Below are 14,007 nucleotides of genomic sequence, written 5' to 3'. Positions count from 1 at the left end.
GAGACAGAAAATCTTTCCTAGAAGAGCATCTGCCTCATTGGGCAACTATTACAAAACAGAAAATCTGGGAGCTTCCTTGCGAGTGCCACCTGCCACCAGGCCAGGGAGGGCTCTGCGTTACTGCTGCCCAGTGGACACCTGCCTCGGCTCAGAGCCACAGGCGCCTGGGGTTGGAGGAAGCCCAGAGGGACCAGCACTGCAGTGGCTCTTCTGGAGGACTTCAGGCTGACCCTGTCCGGCTGGACAGCAATGATGCAGAGCCCTGCCTCGGCCTGGTGGCACTCATAAGGAAGTTCCCAGGTTTTCCTCATAGCCCAACCCACCCTGCCCCATGTAATGATGTTAAAAAGTAGGGGGAAGTTCTCTTCAACCCCCAGGATAGCACAGGTGGCTCACTGGCTGGTGCTGGCTCAATGGCTCTGCTGGCACTCGGCTGTACTTGGGGCTGCCCCTTGCAGTGTTTCTGGAAAGGGAGGAGAAACACCCAAGCCCCCTGTCTGTCTGTTCCAGAGAAGTCTCTGACCTGGGAAGCCTATTAGGACACTGGCCGGTGATCGCCAAAGGAGGCGGGAGGGGCTTAAGGATCCAGGATGCAGCAGAGGCCAGGGAAGGACCAGCAGCTATCATGGCATTCCGCACAGAACAGTGAGCAGTGTATAACTTGTTTATTCAGTTCAATCCAGGGAAACTTTAAAAAATCCATATCCAGGACTTGGTTTGTACACGGTACATGACCCACACAGTGTCATGCATAATAAACTAATGAGCACAAGACAGAGGAGGACTACAGATGAACCCGTCCGAGGCTTCTGACTTTATCCTCCACAGACCTTCCTAGAAGACACTAAAATGTGTTCTGCCCCCAGTTTCTAAAATAGAAACACTTCCATGTTGATACTTCTGGTCAGGTACTAAATGGAGACTGTGTTCCACTTTGGAACTGGCCTCAAGTATTTGCAGGCATTTGTTTTATGAGCACCAGGAAGGCTCTGCTCAGAGGGAAATGGGGCAAACCCACCCTGGCCCCGGGGCGGCCCATGGCGCCTCACCAAGGAGAGGCCTGTGCTGGAACAGTCCACAATCTCCTTAAACCTCCGGAATCCCAGTTTCTAGCCTGTAATTTGCCAGCCCCTCCCCTACACTGCCCTGCAGAGCGGTTCCTGCCGTTCCAATGAGCAGCTTATCCTCCATCTCCAGACAGCTCCGCAGCTACCCTGAGGGTGTCCTTCCCCACCCCGCCCATCGCCAGTCCCCAGACTCACTGTGCTCTCTGTTCCCACAGAGACTCTGCCTCAGTCTCTGGAAAGGCTGGAGCTGGGAAAGCGCTCTGGATGAGAACAGGAAGTTATAGGAACGTCACCCTCCCACTGTTGTAACGTGGTACGTGGCACCTTTCCCATACATGTGGCACTGTCATTACGCACCTCGTGTCTGACTTTGTGGTCAGACCAAAAGCTCTGCCCATAAGTCAGGCATAATGGGCCCCCCTGGCACTGGGGTGTGCTTTCTAGTCTGGGGAACATGGGACTCGGTGCACCTGGCACACTTGAGGCAGTGGACCAAATGGCCCAGGAAAGTGGCAGCAGGAGCGAGCTCAGCACGACCCCGCGAAAGGCTCAGGCCAGAGTAAGAGCTGCTGCCTGCTCCCAGCTGTGAGGAAAAGCCAGCTAGTTTTGTCACTGCCAGGTCACTAAGTGGCTGTCTTGCAGTGATGCTAACATTCTTTTGCAAAGCAAACACATTAAACCAATTAAGCCTTTTCAACAAGGCTGTGGGAAAGAGGAAACATGCACTAGAGAGCAAGCAAGTCATGACGGATGTCTGCAGGAGGTACAAGGGACACGCCCTTTAGAAGACGCCAGGGCACTTCTCTGGCCTGGAGGGACACCATGTCCAGGCTCCCCGTAAGGGTCACCAGTCAGCATTTCAGAGTTACAGGTTAGGTTTATGTTCTCACCAGGCCACCCAGATCCCACAGAGATATTAGGCTGTTGATAGAAATGCCATCAGAGCATGAAGTCCAATGAGGAAATGGCCTGCTTCTCAGGTGGCTGCCAGCCAATGTGGTAAAGGTGGTTTTTAGAAGCAGCGTGGGGTAGAGCATGCTCACACGTAAGCTGAGCTGCAGCCTGCACGTGAACAGCCAAAGAACACGAGCTAGGGCAACCAGATCCCATGCTGCGCACGGCAGTAAACGGCCGGCTGTGGCTCAGGCCGGGGCCCAGGGGGAGCATATGTGGGGTTGTGCATTCTCTGCATTTGTTCCATCTCTTGAGCAAGACCCACGTTTGGCCTGCAGGGCAGTGTAGGACCCACGCTGGCCCTTGGTGCTACCACCCCTCGACCAGACCAGGCCAACAGCCTTGTCTAGACAGGAAGTCCCCCAAGCGCCCCTCTGCTGCCAGGCACCATGGGCAGCAGGGAGATGGGCAGGTTCTGCCACCTGAGCAAATGCTCCTGGCCTTCTGGTCCAGAGCCTGGAGGGTCAGGCTCGGAGGGCATTCTGCGGCCAAGAGATGTAGGCCTCTGCACTGTGGGCTCTTCCCAACCTGGTAGCCTTGCTGGGTCAGTGCGGCCAGGGCTCTCGGCTGGCTGGGAAGAAAGAACGTGAGCCCAGTGTGCTTTGGAGTACCCCTTAGTTAACAGCCTCCTCGAGGAGGCTGCCCCCAGACATGCTTCCCCAACTCTGCCAGGCCTCCACTCATGGAAGTCTCCCCCGGGCCCTGACAAGTCCTCCTCCTCCTGGAGTACCCAAACCTGCTGGGCTGACATGTGCCCAGGCTCCTGCCTTACCCTCAAGCCAGGCCACCCAGCCCCCTGCAGAGCGGGGGAGGGAAGCACCAGCCCAGCAGTGATCCTGTGCCCATCTAATTGCCACGATTCCCTGCCTACCCTGACTCTCAGGCCTCTGCCAGGCTCCCGGCCCTGCTGGCCCTCCTCCCACGTCTCTGGGATGACCACAGCGCTGGAGCCCTGCCTGAGTCCCCCGGGGCCAAGACTCAGCCTTCCTTTGCCCTAAGCGCTTAGCAACAGAAATCAGTCTCTCCTTTAAGGATTTCCATTTTCTGAGGGGAAATGAGCCAGGTTTTATGGCATTAAGACAGGAGTAAAACTTTGGTGTTGAACTATCTGGCAGTGTCTAGGCAGCCTCGTGGCGATTTCCGTCTTTAAAATTCCCTCAAAAGCAGGCCGTTGCTGCTGGCTCCCGGCCCGGGAGGCGCCCTCACACCACCTGCAGGCTGCGCTCGTGCCCATCCAGCTGCACCTTGAGCTTGTGCAGCTCCTCGATCTCGCGGTTGTGCCGCTCGGTCTTGTGGCGCACCAGCGAGCGGTAGAAGTGGATGGTGAAGACCACGAAGATGAGACCCACGGGCACCATGATGATGGTGGACACGAGGGCGGCCTGCCAGCCGGTGTGGCCTCCGGGGCCGGGTGCGGGGCCCGGCTGGTGGCGTGCATCCACGGGCAGGAACTTGATCCAGCAGAGCAGCACGACCTCGGCCAGGAAGAGCAGGATGCCGAGCACGGTGGAGAAGCCCCAGGCCAGCTCGATGTAGGGGTGCATGCGCTCGTGCGGCGACTCGCTGATGGAGTTGAGGTTGTGGATGTTGCTCACGGCCTCCACGTTGGGCAGGATGCAGGTGCTGATGAGCAGGGCGAAGAGGTGCACGGCCACCAGCACCGTGGTGCAGGCGCTGAAGGCGATGAGCAGGGGTGGGGGGTACTGGTACTGCGTCTCCAGCTGCACCTCCACCATGGCCACCTGCAAGGCAGAGCGGATGCTGCTGGGCTGGGCAGGCACCTGCCAGGCCCTTGCAGAGCACAGGACACCCTCTTCGCTGCTCAGCTATTTTGAATTTGCCTTTTTTTCTGATTAGCTAAAGAGGATCTCACTGAGAGAAAACCTGAAAGTACAGAAGAGACTAAAGAAGCACCATGTGGTGCAAGTCACCCCCCAGGTGCCTTCCCAGACATGGAATGTCCAGTGTATTTCAGGTGCCAAGCTGTGAGCCCGGGCAGAGGCCACACTTCCCTGGGAACATGGGGCTGTGCTATGCTATCGGAGCCAGGCTGCTGATAAAAAAAAAACAAAAACACCCCTGTTGTTTTAAAAAATAAAAACGGACCTTTTAAAAGGTTAAAAAAAACACACACACAGAGGTTCCTGATGGTGCCCAGACTCAGAGCTGCAAACCCAGCCAGCCTCACACAGACCACAGGGTGCATCTCTCAGCTGGCACCAAAAGCCAGAGAGAAACTGCATGTATATCTAACGGCTAGGACATGAGGGCCATGCGAGGAGGGGCAGCTGTGGGGAGGAGGGTGGGCCGGGAGAGTGAGCTGAATCATCATCTAGTCACAGGATGCCAATGGGTAACGTCCAAACGGATAAAGAACAGCAGTCTCCAAATGCCATTTGGAACCGTGAGGACAGAAAGCTGCAGGAGGCGGCCTCGGAGCGGAGAATACGGCAGGTCTGCTGGGATTGTGAGTGACAGTACAGCTGCCCTTGAGCAGCATGAGAGTGCTGGGCGCACCCACCATGTGTAAGTGGACCCCATGTTCAAGTGTCAACTGTATTTAATTTCTAAACTCTATACATGTAATAAATGATAAAAATTATTTAAATGAAAGGGGAAAAAACAGACACAGAGGGAACCAGAAGAAGCCCAGCTTATCTCTGTAGCACAGAATGATTATAGCCACTTAGGTAGTATAGTGGTCGGCAAACTGTGGCTTGTGAGCCACATGCGGCTCTTTGGCCCCTTGAGTGTGGCTCTTCCACAAAATACCATGGCCTGAAAGAGTCTATTTTGAAGAAGTGGCATTAAAAGTTTAAGTTTAAAAAATTTGGCTCTCAAAAAAGAAATTTCAATCATTGTCTGTTGATGTTTGGCTCTGTTGACTAATGAGTTTGCCGACCACTGAGGTAGTACATGCTCACCCCAGGCCCTATGTGGCTTTCAAACTAACAGACTGAGCAACACTCCTGCCTCTGCCTCTGCCAGGTCAGACCCCATCCTTTCAGAATAGCTCCCTCCGAGGCCCAGCACCCTAACACCCCCTCCCAGCACTCAGCACTGGGACCTCCCCAGGGGAGGATTTAGTCCAGGTCCAGGAAGGGCTCTGGGACTCACCAGGGCCTTCTCCCAGGTGCCTGACAATAAGGTATCAAACCAGAAAGGGGGTGGGGTGGGGCAATAAGAGAAGCCAGAGGGAGATTTTTCCACGCGCTGTGTTTGCCTCCTAGATCTGAGTCATCCCTGTTTTTAAAAATTAACAAGAGCCCAGCTGGTGTGGCTCAGCGGTTGAGCATCGACCTATGAACCAGGGGGTCACAATTCAATTCTCAGTCAGGACCCATACCTGACTGGGCTGGGTTATGGGCTCAATCCCCAATAGGTGTACAAGCAGCAGCCCATCAATGATTCTCATCTTTGATGTTTCTATCTTTCCCTCTCCCTCCCTGAAATAAATAAAATCTATGTTAAATTAACAAGAAGGATGTCACAACTTCTAGAAACTACCACCTCTTAGAGTGAGCACTTCATCTTTGCAGTGGAGATGGAACATTTGGTAGATAAAAAGAAGATACGCAGTCCCAGTGGACCATACCTGCACAGGAACCCAGCAATAAATATTGCTCCAAAAAGAGAGTAGCCCATGGCAGAAGTTGAAGGGTGTCTTTTCTCAGTGCCCCTGTGGCCTGGGTAGGCTCTGGCCCAACAAAAGGATGTAAACCACAGAGGGCACCGAGATAAGAAACAAAGGCCTACAAGGAAGCAGTTGCATTCTGCCTCAAGAGGAGAAAAAGCCAAAAGGCCATTTTTCATTTTGTTTATGCAAAGAGGTTTCAGATCACGGGTTCTCTGTGTTTAGAATAAACATGAAGAAATAAGCTTAAGGTTGGGCGTAAGTACTTATTGTTTTGCAATTCTAATTAGGGAATACATAGTATAAAGAGAGGACTCCACCTAGCACACTGCCTATTTTCATTTGTCCATGTCCCTGCCCTTATTTGGCCATGCCAGCATGCTATCTGAGGATCTGTATTGGTCACTTCTTTCTCCCAAGCTGCACCGCAGTCTGAATAGCTATCTGATTTACTGGTCTTTAATCTGCTCTTGACTTGGCTCCATGCTGTGTCACTGCTATGGCGGAATCTCAGTGCATGTTCGGTGGGGCAGCCTCCCTGAGAAGGAATTTCTAAAAGACAAGGCAAGGGCACTGTGTGGCTTCTAAAATGCATCCCCAAGCTGCTTAATGAAGCGCTTGCTGGTGCACAGCAGATACTCCATAAACGCTGAAGAATGAATTACTACTGGGAAGCATGACGGCCGCTGCCAAGCCGTGAGAGCACTCTGGGCCCACCATTCTCATCCTGAGAGCACTTCATACCTTTGAAGGCTGCCAGTGCATCTCAAACTCCTCCTCCAGAAGCCACTCTGTTTGATAACTTTTTCAAGGGCTAGTTTCAAATTCTGAATGAGTGGTTTAACTTGGATGAGCATTTTGTTGGCTGGAAAACAGGATTTCCTAAGTTTGGAAATCCAAATGTTTGGAAGGCCAGGGTCTAAAAAGACAGCTGCAGACAGGAAGTAATTTCCCAGACCCAAGCCCCACACAGAAAGGAAACTCACTCTCTGCATTATGTCGTGCAATACTTCCCAGAGTTCATTTAGCAAAGTTAAATAAGTATAGGTGAGCAAAACGTAATGCAATACTGTACTTCTTCTGTGGTACAACAACAAAAAAAAATAAGTTCTAATTTTAATAGTGATGTTTAAACTTCTCACACACATTCTTTAAAATTAAGCTTGAGAAAATTCCATCTTTATATATATATATTTTAAATTGAATTCAGAGAAAGGAAGAGGGAGGGATAGAAACATCAATAATGAGCCCTACCTGGTTTGGTTCAGTGGCTAGAGTGTCGACCTGTGGACTGAAAGGTCCCGGGTTCGATTCCAGTCAAGGGCACATGCCTGGGTTGCAAGGCTCAATCCCCAGTATGGGGCATACAGGAGTCAGTTGATCAATGATTCTCTCTCATCATTAATGTTTCTATCTCTCTCCCCCTCTCCCTTCCTCTCTGAAATCAATAAAAAATATATATTAAAAAAAAAAATGATGAGAGAAGCAATGACCGGTTGCCTCCTGCACTGCCCCTACTGGGGATCGTGCCCTGACCTGATAGTGCCGTAACCTGGTTCATGGGTCAAGGCTCAATCACTGAGCTACAGTGGCTGGGCAAAATTTGTCTTTTTAATGTGATGGAAACCACAGAAAGAAAATCACTCTGAGCCAAAGTTGTGCACCATGTAATTGCACACTTTTGTAATTATGGTTAAGAAAACATGCCAAAACCGGTTTGGCTCAATGGATAGAGCGTCAGCTTGGGGACTGAAGGGACCCGGGTTCGATTCCGGTCAAGGGCATGTACCTTGGTTGCGGGCATATCCCCAGTGGGGGGAGTGCAAGAGGCAGCTGATCGATGACTCTCTCTCATCGATGTTTCTAGCTCTCTATCTCTCTCCCTTCCTCTCTGTACACAAACAATAAAATATATTTATAAAAAAAAGAAAAGAAAGAAAAGAAAAGAAAAACACAAGACCTAAAGAAGCTTTGCTTTAAAGTAGACCTAAACCCAAATTTACTGCCTCGGTTTGGTGACCTCTGCCTCACCCTGTATGAAGCCAAGCCCTGGCTGTGTAGGGTGTCATTTTTCCAAAGGTGGCCCTGCTGATGACCAAGCATGCCTTCGTCAGAACAATGACCACAGTGGCTCACTCTGACAGCTTTTCATTTCCCGCACTACCAATTTGACAACTGAGGCTCTGGACTACAGAGAAAAAACAACTGTCTTTACATAAAAAATAACCCCCCTGCTTCTGGCCCACTAGGACCTCTGAACATACACCAGAGAGGCTGCCACAGCCCAGCAGTCTGACTCCTACACCTGCATCCTCAGGACAGTTCCCTAAAGGGATGTGGGCTGAGGCTTTGGAGTCAACAGTGCCCTCAGTTTTGCCTGAGATGGACTCTTGTCCTGGTTTGTCTTGGGGATGACTCAGAAGGAAAGCCACAGGAGGGCAGCTGGGAGTGAGGCCAGAGGCTCTGATTAGTCACCCAGGAGGCCACTTTTGGGGGCATCTGCACCGCAGTTGGGCTACACTGCATAAACCCAAACCAGCCCACAGTTCCTGCCCGAGTCCTGGAGATTTCCAAACTCTTGGGTGGTCCCTGCGATGGGCAGATGTGGGCACTTTTCTCCAGGAAATCTGTATTCTAAAGCTATTTTAATTACCACCCTAACTTCCTTGCCAGGCAAATACTATGTGAATGTGAGGGTGGCTCTTCCTGTGGCTGAGGCTTGGGAACTCGCCTGTGTGCCCCAGCAGCCCCTCTGGTTGGCAGAGCAGTCAGTCACCTTGGAGGAGATGGGATGTGGGGGAACTTCCTAATGGTCCACCCTGGCTGCCAGTAGGGCCCAGTGGGAGTGCCAGGGCCCATTTTGCAAGCTACGTTCCCACCACGTGTTTGCACTCACCATGGCAAAGCCTGAGAGGAGAGCAGAGGTGCGGCTGGAGGCTTTCAGCTTGGCCCTGCTCAGGTAGAGCTTCCTCCAGGAGAGGGCCTGCACGGAGTGGTGGTTGGAGGTGACCAGTTCCAGGTAGCTGCGGCGGACCCAGTCCCTGTAATCCATGCCCTTGTGGCCAGGCTCAGGGCAGGCGGGGGTGGAGGGGTCCACAGGCACATTGAGCTCAGCACTCATCATGGGAGCCAGGCTGGGGGCAAAAGAGACACACACTCAGGAATCCCAAAGGGTTCCGGGGCCTGGAACCCCCAGTTTGTCTTCTCTGGGGCCCCTGTACACACCCTGCACTAGCGCCATGGGGGCCAGTGGCGTGTGAGTGGGGGCCCTGGTCTCTGATGCAGTCCCCACAGGTGGACCGTTTATAGGAAAGGCGGCTCAGGAGTGCATTGCCAAGAGCCACGAACTGTCAACATTGTTCCTGCCATCCCGAGCTCAGAAGGGTTCCAGTTGAGTGTGGCTCTGGGTGAATGGAATTCCAAGGTTGGCCAAGAGCACCTAACAACGTCCTCCAAGTTGCACCAATCTTTAGTTTAGGGAGTAAGGAGCTGTAGCATTTAGAATGATCCTAGGACCTCAAGTTACCAAGTCTGGATTTGACCCAGCTGTGTGATATTGAACATAACACCTGACCTTGCTGACTATCATCTTCAAATGAGGACATCCCCACCCTACAGGGCTCTTGACAAGATACAGGACCTGTAGACTCAACTGCTTTTCAATGTCCAGGTGTCAACGTGAACCACACTTTTCCAAGTAGCTGCTATAAATCCAACTTAAATTTTCTTTTTCTTTTTTTATAAACCCTCCTGCGGGGGGCTGACTTTCAATAGATCAAAGCGAAGGAGCAGCTCTGCTATATACAGAACCCATCCAGAGCAGGTCAGGAACGACATCAACTTGCATTGCATGCTGGGCAAGAAGGCAGCCCCCTCTCTGGCTGTGCCCCATTTCACCCGTGGAGGGGTGCTCCCCACAGGACCCCGTCCCACAGCAGCCAGCTGGGTGCCCATGTGGCTGCTGGGGGGCCAGCTGTGGGAGGGCAATGGAGGCTGGAGGAGCTGCCTACCATTCTGCCTGGGCAGGATTCAGAGAGGTTAGTCAACCCCACAGATGGCTCACTGGCTCCTTCGCCAAGCCCATACTCCAAATGTCCAAACTGGCAGTTCCAACGTAATGTTAATTCGCCCCAAAATACTTGGTTTATTTATCTAAAGTACAGACACATCCAGGCTGCAATGGAAACATTTAACAAAACGAAAAATTAAACCCAACTGAATGTATATATATAAAAAGCCAGCGACAGTAATGCCATAACAACCAGTTGCTATGACGCCCACTGTGGCCAGCGAACCAGCCAATGAGATACATACTGTATGTCTCTTTTTTTCCCATTGACCCAAGTGCTCTCTATATGGTTTGCTGAAGCTGATCCCTGGCCAGCATTGCAGCTTTACTTATTCTTCTGCTCAAACCTGCTTTTTCCCATTCTTCCCAGTTACTGTTCTCAAAAATGTCCTTTAATAAGTACTGCCCACTATCGGACTCTCCCAGGGTGGGGCTGGCAGGCCAGACACCCAACCAACTTCCCCCTGGCCGCCCCACTCCTGATTGCAGCCCTCACCTGAACAGGGGGCAGGGCTGGCCACCCAACCCCCTGCAGCCCCTCCCCCTGGTTGGCCCTGCCCCTGATAGGCCCCCACCACCTGATCAGCCTGCAGCCCCTCCCCCTGCCTGGCCCACTCCTGATCCCCACTTACCCAATAGGGAGTTGGTCACCCTGCCAACCTCATGCAGCCCCTCCCCTTGCCTGGCCCCACCCCAGATAGGCCCCCTCACCTGATCAGGGGCAGGGCCCTGCCAGCCAGCCACCCATGACCCCTCCCTATGGCTGGCCACGCCCCTAATTGGTCCCTCAACCCCAATCAGGGATGGCCCCTCTACCCACCCAGCCTGGCCCTGATTGGCCCCAATCAAGGCAGGCCGGCTGGCCAACCTCCCGCCATCTCCTCCTCCTGACAGGTTCAGCCCAATCCACCCTGATTGGGGCCAGGCGGCCAGACCCACCCGTGCAAGAATTCGTGCACTGGGCCTCTAGGGTTTTATAAAGAAACTAGAGGTCCAGTGCATGAATTGGTGCACAGGTGGGGCCCCTGCCCCGTGGTGGAGCTCCCAGTTGAACTCCTTGTCGAACTCCCAGTGGAGGGGACAATTTGCATATTATTATTATATAGGATGGAAAATGGAGACAGACCCCTGGAGTTAACCCAGGAAGAAATCTGGTGTGACAATTACACAGAATGAAGATCAGAAGGACTGATCTGTCAAGATTTGTGAATTTAAACCCAAATCTCCACTAATCCAAATAGGGACTGGTGGTCTCCTGTGGTCCAAGGGGCCGGCCGTTTGGCAGCATGCTGGGATCAGTCTAATTAATCTGCAGGGAGAGTTTCAAGGGCACAGGCGCCTCACAGCTCAGTGAGCATCAGATATTAACTTGGGCATTTAGGCCCTGATAGGCCTCCTGAAAAGCCTTCGTAAGGCGATTAGAAACAGATAAGGGTTTCTGGATCCCAGGGAGCATGGCTGGGGCTGGGGGTGGGGGAGGCAGGGGTGTTACCAAATGTCAGCATCTGAGAAAATGCCCCACACCTGACCCACGCCAATCTCTAAGAGGGTTCCGTGGGAAGGCCCAGGAAGTTGGAAGAGCTGTTTTGGTGTGCCTTCCTCTTTGCTCACTGCCAGGCTGTGGAGACCGCCTTTTCCTGGCCAATAGGAGCCTGGGGAACGGTTCTGTGCTCTTCTATTCCTGCCAGAGATGTCAATACTAGGAATGCCTTCCTGGAAGCATCGAGGCCCCCTTGCCCGCGTCTGCAGCCAGCAGCACTACTTTCAAGTCCTTTAGTAACTGGAAGGTCCCTTCCTTTGGGGGAGAGTTCAGAGGACGCTGCTTACGAACCAATCCCTTGGCTAGCTCCAAATAATTTAGGATGGCATCATCTGGAAATGCACTTTTCCTTCCATTTTTCTACATGTAACAGAAGGGATAAAGGCAGTGTGCTGCATGTGGAGGGGTGGAAGGCACAACCTTTGCCCCCCTCCGAGTATCCGTCTCTCCATCCAACATCCTGCATCGGAGATGTTTACTGGGCCCTAAAGTAAGACAGCACTTGGCATTTAGGCATCAGAGATGAAAAAGGCAAGAACCCTGTGAGTTCCTGTGTCCAGATGGGAACAAGATAAGGGGTGATTCTCAGTGGATGAGCTAAATGCTTCTTCTTTTTTTTTTTTTTTTTTTAAATATATTTTATTGATTTTTTACAGAGAGGAAGGGAGAGAGATAGAGAGCTAGAAACGTCGATGAGAGAGAAACATCTACCAGCTGCCTATTGCACACCCCTACCGGGGATGTGCCCGCAACCAACGTACATGCCCTTGACCGGAATCGAACCTGGGACCTTTCAGTCCACAGACCGACGCTCCACCACTGAGCCAAACCGGTTTCAGCAAGCTAAATGCTTTAGTGGAGGGGGTGAGGGCCTAGGAAGCAGAGGAGGTGCTGGCTGCCTCAGCGTGGGGCAGGGAGAAGGTCCCTTCTAGGGAACAAGGATAGGGGATGAGGACATAGGTAGTGAAGGCAGTGTTGGCAGAGGGACTCTCCCTCAGAGACAAAATGCTACCCACATGGGAGGGCTCTGAGAGGCAGGGAACATGGCAGGAAGATGGCTGCAGAGTGGGGGCAGGGGTGTGTGTGTCAAGGAAATGGGGGAGGGGCAGGATGCAGGAGCACTGGAGCTCGGGGCAGCGCAGGCGGTGTGACTGCTGGGCTTTCTCTGGCAGGGCACAGTGTGGCTCACGGGAGAAGCCAATAAGGGAAACAATCTGGAATCAGCCTGATCTGTGTGCCAAATGGAATGGCAGGAGGGCCCGGCAGCCTCCAAAAACACAGAGGTAAGTGCGGGGTGAAGAAGAGGGAAGTTCTGGGGCCATCCGTGAGCAGGGGCTGGGCTCAAGTTCCAGAGTGGAGGTGGTGGCCTCCTGGGAGCGGTCAGTCCCAGCAGCCCTGGGACCACCCTCCGAGAGGCAGGGGTGGGAAGGAAGGGCTGTCTGCTGGGAGCCTGGGTCCTGAAGATAGAGAAGCCACTTCCTGCAAAGGGAGCAGCCAGACCTGATTCAAATCCACCCTACCCCTGCCAGCCCCACTGTCCTCCTTACACCGGGGTCCCCTGCCCCCCCGCGGGGGGGGGGGGGCGAGGAGACAGAGTTTGGTCCTCACACTCAACTGGGGCAGGGGGTAAGGAGGAGCAGGCTGGAGCCTGACATTTCAGTCAGGTGTCAGGGGCTCCAAAGGATGCTCTCCTGGTGGGACCTGGAAGGGTCTTTATTTCTTTATAAGGGAAGTCAGAAAAGGAGGTTTGGTACATTAACTGGGTCTCTCTCTACATTAGCTATCCTCCTTGGCAGGCCTGTTTGAAACACACCCAGGGGGTGGGTTTGGGGTTTGCCCATCTTAACTTCCTTTCAGCACCTGGGGCGTGAGCAATGATGAGTGAGCGCAGACACATCTGTTTCTCATTCTCTCTGTCTTTGTCACACCTGTGGGGGACGGAGGCCCAGCAGTACCCACAGGGTATCCCAGAAGGGTCCATCTGCATCTGCATCTCCGTCCTGCCCCCAGGGAATCCCCAGACGCCGCCAGACCGGACTCGGCCCGCGCCCCCGACTTCCCTGTCTTTCGGCGCCGCAACCCGCCCGGGGACCCGCGGCGTTAGCGTCACCTGGCCGCCACCCACCCCATGGCGAGCCCGCCCAGAGGAGAACCCGTCCCTCCGCCGGTGCGACCCGGCCCCGCGGACGGGCGAGGACCCGGCTGCCTCCTCCAGACCCCCAGCGACGCGCACTCACCGCGCTGCTCTGCCCGTCCTGCCCGGCGCGGCTCCGGCGCGGCTCCGGCTCAGCCCTGTGGCCCCGTGGCCCGGCAGGGCGCAGAGCGCGGCCCCCGCCTCCTTCCGCCGGCCCCCCGGGGTCCCCTCCGCCCCGCCCCGCCCCGCCCCGCCGGCTGTCCCGCCCCCGCCGGCCGCCGCAGCCGCTGCCCGGGCAACGGCGCGCTGGCGTCACGTGACCCGCCCCCTGGGGAGCGGCGGGCCACGTGACCCTGTGGCCCCCGGAGGGGCGGGGCTCGTGGCCCCTCCTGGGGGTCCCAGGGAGCCCCGCCGGCTCTCCGTTCCCGCCCAGGTCCGAATTCCCTCAGCGGGAGCGCATCTCCCTGGTCCCCGGGCGCGCCCCGGGCAGCAGCGCACAGGGATTGGCGCAGCGGCGGCGAGGCGGGCCGGAAGCCCGGGCATCCTTCGCTCTCCCGCCCGGAGGCCAGCCTCCCTGCGCCCCGGTGACAGGACAGTAAGGCTGCGCTG

The 14,007-nt window shown here is 54.3% G+C and overlaps 1 protein-coding gene across 3 annotated transcripts; it reads right to left on the bottom strand.

The window, feature by feature from the left end:
- Positions 1 to 646: 646 nt before the first annotated feature.
- ORAI2 (ORAI calcium release-activated calcium modulator 2) lies at positions 647 to 13,632 on the bottom strand. 3 transcript variants are annotated; one of them, XM_084881573.1, is made up of 3 exons: positions 13,502 to 13,632; positions 8,552 to 8,789; positions 647 to 3,763 (listed from the first exon to the last, which is right to left on the bottom strand). In XM_084881573.1, exons 2-3 carry the CDS (start codon positions 8,777 to 8,779, stop codon positions 3,224 to 3,226), a joined length of 768 nt encoding a protein of 255 aa, XP_084737699.1. In that variant the 5' UTR covers positions 8,780 to 8,789; positions 13,502 to 13,632; the 3' UTR covers positions 647 to 3,223. The 3 variants fall into 3 exon arrangements, with proteins under 3 accessions (XP_084737699.1, XP_084737701.1, XP_084737700.1); XM_084881575.1 differs by lacking the exon at positions 8,552 to 8,789 and having other exon boundaries at positions 13,502 to 13,606; XM_084881574.1 differs by lacking the exons at positions 8,552 to 8,789; positions 13,502 to 13,632 and adding an exon at positions 5,368 to 5,879.
- Positions 13,633 to 14,007: the final 375 nt, after the last annotated feature.

The sequence above is a fragment of the Pipistrellus hanaki genome (assembly GCF_964339955.1).
Source record: "Pipistrellus hanaki genome assembly, chromosome: 4".
NCBI lineage: Eukaryota > Metazoa > Chordata > Mammalia > Chiroptera > Vespertilionidae > Pipistrellus > Pipistrellus hanaki.
This window is presented reverse-complemented; position numbering and strand designations above follow the sequence as displayed.